At 40.0% G+C, this 18,797-nt stretch overlaps 1 protein-coding gene and 2 long non-coding RNA genes across 4 annotated transcripts in view; 2 read left to right on the forward strand and 1 right to left on the reverse strand.

Annotated features, from left to right (window-relative positions):
- LOC115304554 overlaps positions 1 to 1,540 on the reverse strand; it is a 37,963-nt gene extending 36,423 nt beyond the window's left edge. For both annotated transcript variants that reach the window (XR_003914496.1, XR_003914495.1), the window contains exons 1-2: positions 1,453 to 1,540; positions 778 to 970 (exon numbers count right to left, since the gene is read on the reverse strand). This is a non-coding gene — a long non-coding RNA (uncharacterized LOC115304554). The remainder of the gene's footprint in view (positions 1 to 777; positions 971 to 1,452) is intronic.
- A 3,011-nt stretch (positions 1,541 to 4,551) lies between these two features.
- CCER1 (coiled-coil glutamate rich protein 1) lies at positions 4,552 to 6,440 on the forward strand. Its single transcript, XM_029954961.1, has one exon. It carries the CDS (start codon positions 5,017 to 5,019, stop codon positions 6,196 to 6,198), a length of 1,182 nt encoding a protein of 393 aa, XP_029810821.1. The 5' UTR covers positions 4,552 to 5,016; the 3' UTR covers positions 6,199 to 6,440.
- Positions 6,441 to 7,052: 612 nt separating this feature from the next.
- Positions 7,053 to 17,854, forward strand: LOC115305710. Its single transcript, XR_003914955.1, has 3 exons — positions 7,053 to 7,171; positions 13,427 to 13,565; positions 17,684 to 17,854. It is a non-coding gene; the product is annotated as an uncharacterized LOC115305710 (long non-coding RNA).
- Positions 17,855 to 18,797: the final 943 nt, after the last annotated feature.

Below are 18,797 nucleotides of genomic sequence, written 5' to 3' on the forward strand. Positions count from 1 at the left end.
TAAACTCTTTTTCTTTATTCAATAGCTACACGTGTTTTCTTTTGTTTTTATCCTCAAATATTAGGTCATTTTTCAAGGAGCACTTCATCCTGTTGCTGCACAATACAGTGTACTTTAAAATTATTCATAAACAAACATTTCTATGCTAATAATTCTCTTTTTATAAGTTTTTAAAAAATATTTTTAATGTTTATTTTTGAGAAAGAGAAACAGAAGTGTGCGGGGGAGGAGCAGAGGGAGAGGGAGACACAGAATTTCAAGCAGGCTTCAGGGTCTGAGCTGTCAGCACAGAGCCCGACACAGGGCTCGAACCCATGAACCGTGAGATCATGACCTCAGCTGAAATCAGATGCTTAACTGGCAAAGCCACCCAGACACTCCAATCCATGCTAATAATTCCTAACTAATCATTACTGACTACACGTTTTTCAGATGTTATTATTACACTATGTTGGGTTAAGTCTCTGAAAATCTTGAGTAAATACAACGTTAGTAATATTTTCAGAGGGCGATAAAGAATAATACCTACACACAGAGCTATCATGAGTACAAAATCCCATCCTTACTTCTCTTTAAATCTGCAGAAACTGCCTTTGTAGTTACCTCATTACAAAGTTAACTTTCTCTTCATATGGTACTTAAATGACATGAAGAGTCATAAATGGAAAAGCACCACAGGGATATTCCCTGGTGCACAACACACCTCACCAATTTTCCAACTATCTCCCCCATCTTCCCAAATTATTAAGAGAAAGCAATGAGTAATTTTTATCTTACTTTTTCAAAAGCTGGAGTCTTAATAATTTGCAGTAAACCTCTATGACCAGCAGATGGCGCCTACCCTAGTGGTTTCGACTTCGTATGCATGGATATCTTCAGGGTGGCAAAAGGCAAGTTCTTGACAGAGTATAAAATGTGTTCCATTTCATTTCTCATTTCCCATAGAACTTAATTGGTTACAAAGACAGATCTAAAAAAATAATTGTTGAATTTTATTTAACTGACCAAATGTGTTAGGTATATCCAACTTGTTGCTAATGAATTTTATATATGTTTAATTAACTGAGGTTTGCTTTCTAAAAGCCAATTGAAAAACTCTAACATCTAGTAATTTGTATTGGCAAACTGGAATAGTTTAAATATACTGTTCGTGATAAATACAAAAAAAAGTGCCTGTATTCTCGTAACTTGTTTTGTACACTGGGGCTTTCGCTGACTGAATTTTGAATGAGTTACTACTGCCATCAAGTGTTTGAATTCATGTTTTTCAATTCACACAAATGCACAAAAAAACACCACCAAGACAGCAGTAATGTCATGGATAACATTAAGCATAGCACAACCTATGCTGTCCTATGGCATTTAGTGGAATTTCAAAAATGAAAAATGTCATTATCTTTCAAATACAGTCATAATTAGCTACTATGAAGTAGAAATTTTACTAAATTTTACTTGGTATATGCGATGAACAAACTTTAAGGTAATCCTCCAATTAACTTCCCATCTCTTGATAGCCATGCCTCTGTGTAACCTTTTCCCCTTGAGTGCGGGTAGGACTCTTGCTTGTAACCAACAGAAGAGAACAAAGATGATGGATGTCATAAACGTCAGTGTCAAGCCCACACTATGATGCGCGTGTACGTGTGTAATCATTGTGCTACGAAGCACCAGAGAGATCTGCATTTCTGCCATGATTGGAGTGAGTAGCTGCATTGAGGAAGCCCATGGCAAGGACAGGAGAATGGTCTCTCAGAATGGATGTTGGCCCCTAGGACTGGTGGGTGGCCTCCAAACCTGAGAGCATCCTCCAGCCAACAGACAGCTCCAAGGCAGGGCCCTCATTTACATATTCACAAGGGAACAAATTCTGCCAATAGCATTTTCCCAAATGGAGCGTCCCGGTGAGAACCAAGCCAGCCAAGTGCCTAGTGAGATCCTGAGCAGAGGACCCAGCTCACACCTGAAAACCCTGAAGTAACAAATGTACTTTGTCTCAGTACGTTTGTGAGACTTTGTTACACGGCAGTCGACAACTAAGACAACATATTAAGCCATGGCAAGTGTGTTATATTTTAATGATGAATTAGAACACCTCATATTGCAGTATTTAAAGAATATGGGCCCTTAAAAGATGTCTTTAAAAATTCCTCAACTGCATTTCTGAAAGCTGTGCTTAATGTTCTCAGGTGGTATTTACTATTGGTAAAACGTGAACAGTGGGAATTACAGTGCCAATCTATTGATAAAACTAAAACTCATAAATCCTAATTTTCTGTTTGTCCTGAGAGGAGGAATGGGGCAAGAATGATACCACGTTGATGTTCTTTAATAAGGAGAATTAATATGAAATGTATGTGTCACCGTGGAACAACTGTACAGAAACAATGTCCTTAATTATCTGAGTTAACCTTTTTTAAAACAAGAAATTGATGAGAATCCAACGATGGCAACATGGTCGATTTCTAAAGTTCCTCCTAGTTAAAACCCAGTACCGTATACCACATATGTCCTCAGAAAAATAAATCTGGGGTATTATCATTCCAATTTGAATTAAGCAGAGTACGGGGAGAGTAACTGCCAAATCTGTGAGTCTACATCCAGAAAGGGACACTGGAGGCCGCACGCGTCAGCATTCTGCACTTTGAGTCATGCAGGCTAGTCTCCAGCAAACCACAGAGCAAACAAAATCGAATGAAGCCTGTGGAGCCTGCGGGTCCCACAGCAACGGCTGAAGTCCTGATCCAAGAACCCCACGCTGCTCTCAATTTTCAACCAAGAAAGCATTCGTGACCTCTGTAGGCTTCAGGGTGCTCCCACATTTTCCTTCTTTGTCATGTACTGGGGGCTTTATAGACTCCGGTTTCCAACAGGCAATGTTCCATTTTCCACAACTGGTCAGGGCACCCTAGGAAGGCAATCAAGGCATATAGTCTGGGATGGTTTTCTCTAGGATCAGGCCCCGTAGCATTTCCTTGATGTTTCTAAAAAGTGGGGCCAGAAAAAGGCACAAGGGCAGGGATGCCTATTTTGGCATCACCCACAGGGTTACTAATCTTTACATACACTGTATCAACTTCTTTCTCCTAACGTGTTTAAGGATGACAATGATGATAGTTAACAGCTACTGAGTGCTCGTGGGGTACCCGCATGAGCTGTTTTAATGAAGTGCGTTATGTAATCTTTAACACAGCCCTGTGGAATAGGTATTATAACTATACTTTTGGTATGGATAAGAACCGGAGCTTTACAGAGGATAATCATCGGTGAATTGAAATTGAAGCACATTTTTAATAGATTTCAATTTTTTAGTAGTTGTAGGTTCACATGAGAATTGAGAGTAAGGTTTCCAATATATAGAGAATTCCCATATGACCCCCACCCCTCTCATAGAGAGCTTCCCCATTACCAACATCTCCACCAGAATGGTACTCTCAACTGATCCGCCTACACTGACACATCATCACCACTCAAAGTCCACAGTTCACATTAGGGTTTAGTCTTGATATTGTCCATTCTATGGATTTGGATGAACGCATAATGACATATGTTCACCATTTTAGTATCACTCAGAGTACATTCAATATAATTTAAATCAAAGCCCATATTTTGAATGTAACATTATAAACGCTCCCAATGAGTGGGTATTCTGGTATAGAGAAAAGGACATACGAAGAGACAACTGGCATATTTGTTTTCTCACGAATACACGTCCTGGTACTATTTATTTAATCGGATATTTGCATGCTACGTAACAATTAGCAAAATGCTTTCCCATAGGATTTCACGTACTCCTCGCAAGAGTCCTTTTTAAGGTGATTGGGCAGTTGAGGAGAGCCATGTGGTTAAGAATTTGGGTTCTGTGGCCAGTCATGTGGTTAAGAACTGGGGTTCTGTGGCTGGCTGGTAGATTTAAATACCAGCCCCGAGCTCTTCATCTCCATGACTTTGGGTAAAATAATCTCTCAATTTCCTAATCTGTGAGGCGTGATTACAACGCCTACTTCACAGGGAAGGTGTGTGGACTATGTGCCACGAGCCCATGCTTGCTGCAAACACACGCACTACACGTTCGTGGTCGTGTTTCCCATATGACGCACTACAACCCCCAAGTGTTGGAAGAGTGTGCACAGGCCATAAGGTAAGGCCTGGGGTCCACTTTTCTGACTCCAAGCATTTTCCCTTTATTTCATTATCTTCCAAAGGTATAAGACCTAGGTTTTCCAAAGGACAAGCCCCCTCCCTGCCCCGCCCCCCACTTCCGCCCCACTTTCAAGAGATACAGCTAAAGGTCCTTCTTCCGTATGGTCTCACGCCCAGGTGGAACCAAAGTCTCAAATAAACCTCCCCAACCGGTATCTGACTTGAGCACGACCCCAGCCTAGGACCCCTAAACCCTCCTTCAAAACCTGCGTCACAAGCCTCCTGCGAACCTTCACGTGGCACCTGGTTCCACCCGGAATCCCCCTCCTCCGCTCCGAGTAGCACCTCGACCCCAATTGGCTATCACCCTGGGCAACCAAGGACGCGGTGGGCACGCGGCAGCTCCAGCCGGTATTTAAAGGCTGCCTCTGCTCCGGGCGCCCCCAGTCCCGCCAGGACTGCGACGGTGAAGCCCCTGGGTTGGGAGGGAGCAGAAAGGTACCGCGCAACCCGGGCCTCCCCGGCTCCCAGCCCGCGCCTCTGCCGAGGCGGGTGTGCGTGGGACCCGGGAGCAGGCCTCGCTGTGCCTCGCCCACCAGCACCCTCCTCCCCCACCATCCTTACCCAGCCCCAGTCCTGCCCAGCCCACCCAGAGGAGACAACTCGGGTGCGAAGGACGAGACATTACGAAGGAAGAGCCAACAAGCAAGCGGAGAAGAGGGAGAAGAGAGAGGGGTCCTCGTGGAGAGAGCGAGGCGTGAGCCCAGGAGCCGGCACGTGGTGCTGCCAGACTAACGAGGCTCTTCAGACCTTCGTGGCCAAACTTGACGGCTTCCAGGACGCTCCCGTTTCGACCCCCCCGGAGCTCCCTCCACTATGACCCAGATGCTCGACAAAAGGGAGGACCCTCTGAACCTGGGCGGCGGCTGTGCGTCCTCGGCCCCGTCAGGCGCCTGGTCTTCCTGCCACCGCAGGCGCAGGGGCGCTCCGGTGAACAAGCCGCGCCACCGCAAGTTTGAGTATGAGGCCCCCAGGAAACAACCGAAGCAACAGCACGGCCCGGGCCCCTGGTTCCAACCACCCCGATGGCCCCAATGGGAGATGTACTCTAACTGGGGCTGCTGGGGAGGGCCCTGGCGCCCCCCTCCGGGAGGATTCTGGAAGCCTCCCGGCCAAGTGCAAGTGATCGGGTCGTACTGGCTGCACCCGCTCTGCCTCTGCTGCTGCTGCTCCTGCTGGCGCGGGCCCTGGATCCCCGGCTGGGCCGGGCCCCCGGGCAGGAAGAAGCGCTGGGGCCGCAGGGGCCGCGGCCTGCGCCGCCACCCTCGCCGCTCCTTCCCGAGGAGCCCGCCCGTGGATCTGAGCGGGCTGCTGCGGCCCGTCAACCTGTACGGGTGGCGGGCGCCCGGCATGCGGGCGCCGCGGAACACCACCCAGTTCATCATGAACCAGGTCTACGAGGACATGCGGCAGCAAGAGAAGCTGGAGCGCCAGCAGGAGGCGCTGCGGGCGCAGCAGGCCCAGGCCTCCCCCGAGGGCGCCTCCGCGAACCTCGCGTCCCCCGGCGGCGGCGAGGACGACGCGGAGCTGCCCGAAGCTTTGTACGGCTTTGTGCAGAACCCCTCTCTGGTCTTCACTCCCGACCAGTCCCCGACCGCACAGCCGAGGGAGCAAGAGGAGGACGAGGAGAAAAATGAGGAGGAGTGCGATGAGATGGAATACGGGAAGGAGGAGGAGAGCGAGGAGGAGGGGGAAGAGGAGGGGGACAAGGAGGGGGAGAAGGAGGGGGAGGAGGAGGAGGAAGAGGGGGGCGGGGAAGAGGAGGAAGAGCAGGAAATGGAAGAGGAGGAGGGGGTGGAGGAAGAGGAGGAGGGGGTGGAGGAAGAGGAGCAGAGAGAGGAAGAGAATCATTTACCTCTGGAAATGCCTTTATCATTCCTAGTGGGGGCTGAGGAAGAGAGAGAGAACTTTATAAATTGTGCTTACTTCAGCCCTGAGCAGATCATTCCCAAAATGCCGCAGGAAGCTCTCCTCATGTTAGACGACATTAACTGTTAAGACACCAGGCAAGGGATTGGAATGGGATGGAACTGCAGTGAGGCTAAAATGCATTGGCAACTTATTAAAAACTAACTTAAAAAGTGAGTTCCATCAATAAAACATATCTGTGTAAACCCCTTCTTTGACGGTTATAAAACTTTTAAAAATTGGTGTGTTTGTGTATGACTGGGTGGGGGAGGGGGAGCTTTCATATATAACGTAATTGGAAATGATTAAAGGCCAAATATTTTATTACTTCAGTTTGAATAGTTTCTTTTGGTGTTTCCTCTCTAGACACTGGAGATTTTTGTTTTGTTTTTTTCTTAATTCTGGCAATGCTGAAGTTTTTTTTTTTAACAAAATTTATTCAACTGTACTTAATGAGCTTGGAATTGAGAGATATTTGGGCTGTTACATGCTTAAGAAGCACATGCCATTGCTAGTGAATGTCTATCAGTGCTCTTTTAAAAAAAATTTTTTTTTCAATGTTTATTTTTGAGAGAGAGCACAAGCCAGGGGAAGGGCACAGAGAGAGGGAGACACAGAATCCGAAGCAGGCTCCAGGCTCTGAGCTGCCAGCACAGAGCCGAAAGTGGGGCTCAAACCCACAAACTGAGATCATGACCTGAGCAGAAGTCAGCCACTTAACCGACTGAGCCACCCAGGCCCTCTATCAGTGCCCTTAACATAATATTGCAACCATTTAAAAAGGTTTATATTTCCAAAAATATTTTTCCTTGTAGATTCTCACCTTCAGAGTTCATAGTTCATTTTTGAGGGCTGTATTTTGACGACCCCCCCATTTGCAGTGTCTTGTGGCATCGCTCACTTATATTCCTTGTTCTGCAGCTCTATGGATCTTCCTCAGGAGAACATGGAGTTGCTTCTGTGGAACTGGTTATCTGCCATGGCCTCAGCAATCCATAAATCCATGCATGGAGAGGATTCCCCATGGTCAGAAGTCAACTTGTACATCTAGTTAAAATCCAAGGTAACTGGGAGCAACGGAACATAGCTTAGGTTTTGAAGCCTTGTTCCTGGATATATTCCTTGTCATAAGTTCACAGGAACCATAAAAATGGTTTTTGCACAATGGATTTTTTTAAAGGCTGCCTGGCCTATTGGGGGTGGAATATTTTATTTCCCCATTTGTCTACCTTACAAAGGAGAGTAAAGCAAAGATGAGTAAGTGCAAGCCTGTGCGAGCTAGTTTTTTAGTGTCTAAGCAATTATCTGCGAAGAATACATCATTCAAAGTAATCGCTTTTATTCAAACACTTTTAGGAAGTAATAATACATCTCCTTCTGGGCACTTTAATTCCAATAACTTAATAAAAGATTCCATCCATAGCATAGTCAAGAATAGCCCTAGATGAAGAATTTGAATTCTTTCTCAAAAAATACATTTTTTTTTTACAAACTAAACCTCTCAGTATAGTTTGAACCACAATTTAGTATTTGGTGAAGAGAAGACGGTATGGTGATATCTTACCTGGATGTTGAGTTTTACTCTTATCCCAGTGTCTGTACATTGAGGATAATAAGCTTAAGCTCTTGAAAAATAAAATAATTAAAGCGTTACATGAAAGTACCCGGCTTTTCACTTCTTATTATTAATATCAGGACTCTATTAAGCAATACTTCAGCGGTCAACAGGATAAACAGAAGAAACAACACACTATAGGAATCGTAAAATGACACTGAACACTCCAAACTATAGCAATGAGTAACCAAACATTAAATAATACTCTCAAAATCATTACTTTCCACAAAATACAATTTCTGAGTAACCTATAAAAGTAGTTTGAAAATAACTAGCCATATTACTGTTGCTATTCTAATATGTATTTGTAGGGGGAAATCAAGAGTCCTGTTCCTGATACTGATCCGTAAATCCTTGCAAATCAAAGCTCATAAAATACTTTGTCCAAGACATTCACATAGGGACTGGGTCATAAATATGTTCTCAGTAAGAATTTAGGTTTTATTTCTTCATCTTAATATCTGGATAATTCTCAGTTTATTATTACAAAAAAATTCTACTCTTATATTAAAAAATTTAGTACATTAATTGCTTCCATAGGCACAAGGCATTCTTCATCAGCCATTGTAAAGGATGTAAACCTGGAGAATTTCTTCTGCTTCACAAACGTTTATTCAAAAACTCCTAGGGGCCGAACACTGTAAATCCTGATAAGGATACAATGGTGAATAAGCAAAATTCGTATTCTCATGTTGCTTATAGTTTAGTAGAAAAGACACATTAAATTGGGTGTTAGAAAAATTAGTCACTCTGCAAGCCAAGGAAATGCATCACTACAAAATATATATCACCAGGGGCTCCCAGGGGGCATTTACTGTGGGCCGAGGGAACCATGAGTGTCAAGGCCGAGAGCTGGGAGGAGCTTGGTGCCTTTAAGAAACTGGGGACAGAAACACAAGAATGTCCTGCAGGAGCACCCCATGAAAAGTGACAGAGGTAGGCAGAAGCTATGTCATCTATTAATTTCTGTGTAACCTATATCTTCTGAAATACACACCAGCAAACTAACGAAGGAAGAAAATGATTAGTAACTGATGACTCTCTATTGGAACTCTTATTAGCCAGATATTGTGACGGCCCCATTTCTAATCTTAAAGGCTAATAGGAAATAATTAAATCATGCTGGGGGGAGGGAAGGATAGTCCTGCCGGTACCCCCACTATTACGTCTCTCAGGCTTCTCCCCATCCACTGCCATGGAAGGACAGAGTCCTGGGGGTGTTGCTTAGCACGCTTGGAGCACTGTAGTTCTCGGTTCTCATGGGGAACCTCTACACAGCTTGTTCAGTACAACTTGATGATGACTTAGTAGTGTCAGTAAGAACTAAGAATAAACCTAGTCTTTAGTTTTAGAGTTAAGTGTACACATGAAGAAAACACAATTTTCCAAAGTAAGTCTATTATTCTTGAAATCATTTCAAACCTGATTCGTGAACACAGCGATAAAGAGGTGCCACTTAGCTAATTCTCTCAAGAGTAGAGGTATTCTTTCCTTTGTCAATGATAAGAAAAATAACATTATAGATCACAAATATGCTTAGAAGGCCTAGCTTTGATGAGAATCTTTGCTGTCTATTCTCAAGTGTTTTTAAATATAGAGATTCTGGTATTTTTCCTTTCCCTAGTGACTGACAGCATTTCTTGATTTATCTTCATTACTTTGTCTCCACAGTAATTCAAAGGGATTTTTTTTCTGTGGAAATATTAGTCTTCTAAGGATGGTAAATACATTTGACATTTAGAGATCAACTCTGAATTCTGAGTATGGTTTCATAAAATTTTTAACATCTGCTTATGAAAAAAGTAATTCCAACATATTTAGTTCCATTAAAATTAACACAAGAGGTGAAAGAACCAGTTTCTTGCTGGCTACACCAAACCTAGAGTCTGGGAAGAAAGTAATATGAAAATCATCTCATAGGTTTGGGGCGAGGGAGTAAATAGGACTAAGAAAAGAGCTTTAATTTTTATTTTAACAGCATAATAAAATGATATATGCAGGTATGTTGTTCATTTTTAGCTGGGCTTATATTAACATAATACCAATGGAAAATTACTCGATATTAATGTTTTCAAATTCCTTTGGCCTTGGTTATCTGTGTATGTAAAGCAAAATCAGAATGTGGCTGCATTTTACCTGCTTCAGTACTATCATTGTTCTGTATCCATTTACTTTTTATTTGTATTTGCATCTATTTACTTCTAATCAGTTAAAGGAACATGGCCAGACAGCAAGGTCAGCTGATGGAAGAGAAGTGTCTGGCCTCTAGGTGTGGTCACTGCTGCCTAAGAGACCCATGGCAGCAGCCACTTTCCTTGGGTCTATTTCCTCAAAGGTACTTGTCATGCTCCATTACTGCTCAAGCCTACTGTGAAGACCAAGCAATCCAATATTTAAGAAGTGCAGGAGAGACTACATCACTATTAATTGTTCTATGTTAAACTACATCTAATCATAAAAATCATGTCAGTTTTGGAACATGAGATCAGTTTAGGTTCATTAACAAGGTTTATGAAGTGTCATCTCCTGGGCTGAGACACTAAATATTTTAGTTGTTACCACTAAATTAAGCATGAACCAATTTGCCCTAGAAATTCAATTTGGGCTCCTGGTAAAATAGTGTGCAAATATAGTAGTTTGGTGCCTTGATATTGAAAGTGTAGTCCATGGGCCACATACTGGCGCCACCTGTGGTCTTGCTAGAAATATCTACGTCCAGCCTCCCCCCAAACCTATGGAGTTAGAATCTGCTTTGTAGCAAGACCTTTGAATGATGTGGAGGCACAGTGAAGACCTAGAAGCTTTGTGGTTGAGAGGTTTGTGCCATTGCAGAGCCCCCAAGGGAATATAACGACCAAGACTGCTGTTTGTAGCTTCAAAACTTCTATTACTGCTTGTGTGACCTCAGGCATGCTACTGAAATTTTGGTTTCTCATTCTCATCTGTAGTCTCTGCATCATGAGACTAAATAAGATTATGAAGGTTAAATGGGCTAATACATACCAACACTCAGAACAGTGAGATCCAATACCTACTAGTCATAGTACTAAGTATTCAATAAATGCACAGATGAGGCCATTGACGTATGCTGTGGCGTCTAAAAGTCACTTGTTAGTAATTAGAGCAACTGTATAACCTCACAAGATAATTAACAAAATGATTCATTAACTACCTCGTTTCCGCATGGATAATTGTAATCATACTCTGAGCTGTACTTACTATAATGCAGGACTACGAAAATCAATTAAATCTATAGAAGTTTCTGTTTTTTATCATCTCCCCCTAACATGAGGCCAGTGATATTTTTTCCTTCTTATGGCTGACATTAATACCCTAATGGCTAGTGCTAGGAATGACCGACCCAAGTCAGGATGACTCGTTTTCATACAGGCAATGTACCTTTTCAAAATGAAAATACATGCATCGTCATGCTTAACGAAGAAGCTTCTGTCTTAGGCTACACCTAAAGATAGTGAAAACTCCAATAAATATTAAATACCTGCTTTAAGCCACCTATGCGGAACACATACAGTATTCAGAACAGAGATCTTAATATGTCAAAAAACATGTAGACATATGCAAGATTCTTAAGATGCATTATCACATTGAAACATAAGGCCACGCTGTGAACTAATACCTTATTTTCCTTATACAGATGAAGGGCCGGAAATGCAAAGGAGTCAGTTGTTTTAGGACTCAAGTGCTCGTTTGGAGTTTAAAGTTATGGGCCCACTGTATTATTGGAACATATCTCCCTATTGTCTTATTTAAGACACCTTGTGTAGGAACAAATTTTGTTTAATAACCTTGACCTGAGTTTCAAGGAGAGTACAAAAGATCATATTGTCTTCAAAGTGGGGTTGATAATAATGGCACCTAAGGAAGAGATACTAATATTCCTGTCTTGATTATAATTCTTAGTACTAGTTTAACAGCTATGTAAGTCATGTGATGACCACCTTATAAACTGTTGATTAGTAAGTGTATATATACGTGTGTGTTTCAATATACACATTTGGTGGGGGAAAAACACCTCGTTGGGATAATTTAGTTTTAGATATTGTATTGCTTCTCCACTATAGTTAAAATCAAATTTTTATGTTAGAAAACTATTTACAAGAATTGTAGGTAATTTTGTAGGTGTGTAAGATACTGGATATCATTCAAAATATTATAATAGTATTGAAGGTTCTGTCTTATGTTACATCTTAAGAGAAACTATTAATATTAGCAACTTCTGTTGTTTTCATGTGGCATTTGAGCTTTTTGTAATGGTTGATACTTCTATTATCACAAACTATGTGAGCATTCTCCCCTATGAACACATTTAGATTTTTAGCATGTCACTTTTAGTAATTCAAGACTTTTTACTGATGTTAATTTAATTTACCAGCTCTCACAAAAATCACTATTAAATCAGACTTCATATGCCATTTACTATTAATAGCACTACCAAAAGCAAAACTATAACGCTGCTATATATAATTGGATGTTTTGGTTTTAACTTTCTTTCAGTGATAACATTCCCTTGAGCTTAGAGATGATATAAAATGACAAGCTGAGGTCAGGACATCCTCCGACCCCCGGTGGATTTTCCAAAGTCAATGTCAACGTTCATCTTTTACTTATTCTTTAAAAATATATATAATGTTTTCCTCTTCTTAAAAACATTGTGATTTCCACATTGTTTCCTGGAATAAACCCATCACCTCAAAGTGTATACCAGCACAAATATTTAAATACAAAACAAAGTTTAACTAACTTCCTTTCTCTTATATACTCTCAATTTTGCCTTCATACGCGGACTGTACACTACAACTATTAAGATACAGGCGCCACCTAGTGGCAAAGGTTAAACATTTAGCTGTGAACTAATGATCGTGGGGTTCCTGCTGTATTTACAGATACGTGTTTTGGGGACATATGCTATATTAATACAGAGCAAAAGAGTATTTTAAAGGCTCTGGCCCAAAGACCATATTAAGATATTTGTATCATTTATTTGAACGTGTTGCCAACTATCTTGCTGTTTAATAATAGTATCTTTTTGACCTATGAAACTAAGCCGTAAGGATAAATTATCAAACTTTGTTAAAGAAAGAAGGAAAACAAACCCACAAGACTCTTGGATTTCCATGCATTATTATTTTTATTCTTATAAATTTATACTTATAAAAAGTTGGTCTAAAGATATTACTACAACAAATCCATTTTTATTTCCTTTTGAGATTTATACCCCTAATTAATACCAGCAATGAATTTTTGACAGTATATTTGTTTTGACTTTAATACCAACAGCAGAGAAGACAATGAACAAATTTGGAATTTATTTTTCTATGCTTAAATTTTAACTCCCAGTTGCTAAAGTAAATAATATTTCATACTTTAATCCTGAGAAATAAAAATTAGAATATATGCCCGTTGGCCTAGTTTTATCTATTTTACTTTTATGTATATTTTTTAAATATTTAAGTTTTTATTTTAATTCCACTTTGCTGACATACAGTGCTACATTATTTTGCCCTAGTTTTAAATGCAGGACTTGTGATCATCAATTACCTCCTGGGACTTGAGCATCATTTAATTTATTGATGATCACGACACTCATTAGAGCGCAACTTGTTAGGGAAAGACACAGACCTGCTTATTTGTTTGTCTGACATCCAGAGGATAATTAATATTTTATTACTGTCCCATTTCCAGCTCTTTCCAGCTGCTTAACCACTACTACTGGGAGCATAAATCAGTGCTAAGGTTTGGCTCCGCCTTAGCCTGAGAAGCAGTTTCCACATATACAACCGATGCATTCATCGGTTGCTCCGAGCACCTCCGGAAAGAGAAGGTACTCTTGCGCTGTTCTTCCTTCACTCTAAATTCACTGATAATTCCATTATCCTTTGAAGATTATAACTAGTTTTCTGTGGTTCTCCTCTGCCTAGAAAATCCCACAGGGCAAGACACTGATTTTCTGTTTTTAATACAGACTCTCATATCTAAAAAGCCCTCAATAAATGTTTTTAATATTTTACAAACATTTACTCTGAAAAATAAGACTAAACCTATAAAATGAGCTGTAGTGATTAGGTAGCTCTCATACGGTAGCATAGTGACTCTGTTCATGATGAGTATACTAAAACTCTTTTTATAATTTTTTAAAACATTTATTCATTTATGAGAGACAGAGAGTGCAAGTGGGGGTGGGGGGCAGAGAGGGAGGGGGCACAAAATTTGAAGCAAGCTCCAGGTTCTGAGCTGTCAGCACAGAGCCTGACGCGGGACCCTAACTCACGGACTGCAAGATCATGACTTAGGCTGAGGTCAGATGCTTAATCAACTGAGCCACCCTGGTGCCCCCTAACACCACTTTCAGCAGGAAGCCTGCAGAACATCTCTCGCCTCTGAACTCTATGTTATACTCTAGGCAGGTCCTTGTGGACAGACAGGTTTTTATAGGGACTGAACACAAAGTCCTTTTATATCACCAGGAAACTCTTGCCTCAGGCTTGCTAGGCCATAGAATCATGAATATGAACAAACTTGATAATGTTCCTAGCGAAGATCCTCCTCTTCACGAGCACCTGAAAATACATTTTAAGTTCATTATCATTCTACAATTTAACGTACCTGGTTTGGAAATTTAAACACTTAAATTTAGCCAACTAACACTGGCCGAGTCCTTACCCTGTGCCAGGACCTGTGTCCTGCCTACAGGTTTAGTCTCCCAGGGAGAGAGCTGAAGCTGACAACTATCGAACAGCTTGGTCAAGGTCTCAAAGCTAACAAGTGACTGAAGTTGGAAGCCACACAGGTTCCTTGTATCATTAATCTACTCTGTGAAATGGAGGGAGCATGATGAAATCTTGAATTCAGCTCCGATTAGTCAAGGACATAACTCAGAGTGGATATTCAAAGTCAAACGTCTGCAGTCATACTGCATATTGTAATACTGCCCTGGAAAAACGCTGAGTCTCAGTAATTGATGTCCAAACGTTCTGGGATAAATTATTTATGGGAGGAGAAGTTTTTAAAAAGAAAAAAACAGCGTGCAAAACTGTGCTAGAATCTTCACATCATTAGAGCTGTTTTCTGGCCTCTTTCCCCTTTCTTCAAAGGTGAAAGTATAAAGCGCATTCTGATGGCAGAATTCTTCATTCTCTAAATTAGGAATCAGCTGTCACTAATGGAAGTGGGTGGAAATGGAAAATTGCTAGCTGCTGGCAGGGGAGGAACCCAAGAGCTACCACATGGCAGTCACAGTTAAGGAAAAATATAGAATACGGTATAAAAAACACAAACGGTAGCCAGGATCAGGTCAGTTGAAAGCTTTGGGTATAATGAAGAGTCCAAATGTAAAAGCTGAGAAAGTATCACCATAAGGAAAAGTATCAGGAATGAGAGAAGGCGAGAATCGAAACAGGAAATGTGGATGAAACTTACTAGGAACAAAGGACTTGGGGAGCCTGGGCCGCTCAGCAGCTTAAGCATCTGACTTCTTTCGGCTCAGGTCATGATCTCACCGTTTGTGGGCTCCTGTCAGGCATTGTGCTGACAGCTCAGAGCCAGGAGCCTGCTTCAGATTCTGTGTCTCCTTCTCTTTCTCTGCCCACATCCCTGTCTCGCTTATGCTGTCTCTCTTTCAAAAATAAAAAAACATAAAAAAAAGGACTTAGCAAGGAATAATACTACGTAAGATGTTACAGCTCCTCTGTCGCTTGTTACCATCAGACCCAGCCATAAATATGACAAAAAATAGGGAGTTTATATTTTGGTGTACGTTAAAATTCGTTTTTCAAAATAATTTCCACTGGTCAATGGCATGTTTATGTTTTCTCCAGCTTAACCTTCTTACCTTAAGCCTCATTCCTCCTTTAAGACACTTTTTTAAATTTATAAATCAGCTATTAGATTCTGCGTTTCTCAGGAGAGTTGACAATGAAGAAGGCCCAATGAATATATCAGCATGAGTTAGTTTGTCCAGTGTAGCAACGTTGTTGACTTGGAGGAAAAGAGGACCCGTGGACGAGGAACAGCATCAGATTTGTGGCAGTGCATTGGTGGTAGAGGCTGGAGGGAGGAAGCAGACTGGTCTAGACTACATACACAAGACAGAGTGACCCAAATGCTACCAGAATCCTTGAGGTCAAGTGTGTTTTAGAAGGCAGAATTTTTCAGCATTTAGGTTGTTTCTTTTCTTTAGCCGATTTTAAACAAAAACTATAGAACAGTAAAGTTTAGACTCAGAACAGCTATTTTGCAAACAGAAGATAATCAGGGCTCGCTGAATTTAATATATGACAGATACGTTACATGTGAGCTTCCAAGAAAGGTAAATAGTTTTACTAAGCAATAATTAAACGTCAAATTTACTTATCCAGGTTGATTAATTTATGATTCATCTTAATGTGCCTAAGAATATTTCCATTTCATTATACTACCTATTCCTAAAATTATACTTATATGCATGTATACAAATATGTACTATATATACATGTATACTATAATATCTATACTATAATATGTAAATAAGATATTATGTATATGTATACATTTATACACATTTATAATTTCATATGACAAAGTAGTTCCCTTTAGTATGCTATTATTAATTGATTACCTGTAGAGATGGTTAGGCTAGTGATAATCTAAAACAGGATAAGAATAATTTATGTTTGCCTTCGCCTTACAAATGTTAATATACCTTCTACAAATTAACTTAATTAAGGGTTTTGTGTGTGTTGGTGGAGAGAGGTACAGTCAATAAACATACACTTAAAACAGAATGTAGGTCCAATTTGGGACACCATTCATTCATTCACTCACACATTGTGCTCTGTGTCCTTCCTAAATGTCAGAGACTATTCTAAGTGCTATAGATACAGCTAAGGGCTACATTCAAGATCTTTAACCATTGGTATATGGGTATCGATTAGTCAGAAAAGACACTGACAAAATGGCACTCTAGGGATGACTGCATAGAAAAAATAGTCTCTGCCTCCAGGGGGCTTATCATTCACTGGGGAAGATGGATGAGTTAATAGGCAACAGATCCAGTAAGGGTAAACACAGGACAATAAAACTTCTTCAAATAATCCATGAAGTTGTTGTTTCCCTATTTTATATTCTTACCTACTCCATAATTCTTGACACATTGAAAGTTGATAATTCAGAGGAATCCAATTAACCAGAAATGGTTATCTTCAGAACACAATTTAAAGTAAAATCATTTTTAGGGTCTTCTTAAGAGAGTTAACTTTTGAAGTTAGCAGCTTCTCTTTTTTAAACAGGATATAAATTTCTCATAGCTGCTAAATCATCCATTTAAACCTACATTAAAGATCTGTTGTTGCTTTCAAAGTCCCATATTTGTTATATAACAAATAACAAACATGTAAAGATTACGGCATGAATCATACTTCATGTTAAATATGCTTTCAGAAATTGCCATGATTGAAAAACATCAGAAATTGAAGCAAAGAAAATTAGCCCATTTCTATTCAAATCAACCAACTAAATTATCTCATGTCCTATGTGCTGTGATTTGAGACCTAGTCATAAATGCTCAGAAACAAATAATTTTAAATTATTTTGTTTGTTAATTTCTAAGACTTAATTGAGATAGAAATTCTTTAGTATGTTGGCCTCTCAAACATTTTCAGGATATTAATTAAATTACTGATTATTTTTAAATTGAAGAATTTCCCCAAAATGTAAATTTTACCCCTGTAGTCAAATATCAGGATATCTGTTTTCTAAAAATATTTCAGATATGGATGAAAAAATTAGAAGTCAAGCCCTAATGCATAAATAAAAGCTATATGCAGTTTTAATGTTACTTAGGAATAAAAATGGACATAAAAACTAATTAAATTATGCAAAAATACACTAGAATACCCAAGGCTTAATATGTGTTTCCTAGATAGCCCACGTCATGCACTGAAATACCTGTTTTTCTTCTTACAGATGTCATACTTCTATTCTGCAATCCGTGTGGTGCATTGCAGATGTTGCTTTGACTCATAATATCCTCTAGGTGGCGATATTTTCAAAGAATCCATGCCAACACCCCCACCTAAGAGAACTCAGTATCAGCACTCCGTATTTTACACTTTACCTTAGCTATGATTTTTTAATATCCACAAGATGAAAAAATAAAATTTGTGGACACAGTAAGATTTCAAATTCTGTCTCCAAAAATCTAACAAAATTGAAGAGATGGATATGATCTACTTTAAAATTCTAAATACATATTTGAGAAAAGATGTTTCAAAAACATATGTTTGAATTAAGCTAGATTTTGATTTGTTAAGAGGTGACGGAAACATGTTATGCAAATTTTAGTCTCTGGACTGTCTATAACTCCTTTTCTAACACCCCGACATTATTATTTAATGAACTGTTTCATTGATCTCTTTAGATTGGTACTTGTTTTTTAACACAGTGTCCACAATTGCCCTATTGTGGGTATTCCATTGATGAATGAGGAAAAGTGGGTAAATAGTACTTAGCCCACTTCCATTTTAGCCTTTTCCATAAAATACCAAAAAAAGAAAGAGACAATAACGCAGAAAAAGAGTTAGATGCCTCCAATGTAGATAAATGTATGGAGTGAAAAGTATTCTAAAACTCAGAAAGATAGGACTTTTTTTTTTTCCTTTCCCACCTTCTTTATTTAATACATGTCTTTTGGGACCTTCACCCAGCCACACTTGTCATTTGTGTATAAAAATCGGGCTTTCTTCTGCTTTGGAACTTCCCCTTTTGCTTTTGTTTGGACTTAAAAATCTCAGAGCTCCATCCAAAGTCCTCAACCTTCCAGGCACGGGGGGCTCACGACCAGAAGCATGACCCCAGTATCTCCCTCCTAAATGCTGTCACAGAGTAATTTGAGGGATCTAGTAATCCCTCTTTAAAAAAAATAGAATATAGAATTAAAGTACCAATTGACATTTATGTAGCTATTTAAAAGGCAATTTCATATTTTTGATATAACATTTTGGCACTTTTAACAAACCTGGGTCATCAGAAAGCTAAAATGATCACCATCTTTATTTTACAGATAAACCTCAAAAGAGTT

The sequence above is a fragment of the Suricata suricatta genome, chromosome 10, assembly GCF_006229205.1.
Source record: "Suricata suricatta isolate VVHF042 chromosome 10, meerkat_22Aug2017_6uvM2_HiC, whole genome shotgun sequence".
Lineage (NCBI taxonomy): Eukaryota > Metazoa > Chordata > Mammalia > Carnivora > Herpestidae > Suricata > Suricata suricatta.

Bases quoted from the DNA above. Each gene is read 5' to 3' on its own strand.
- CCER1 (XM_029954961.1), top strand. From the start codon at position 5,017: ATGACCCAGATGCTCGACAAAAGGGAGGACCCTCTGAACCTGGGCGGC.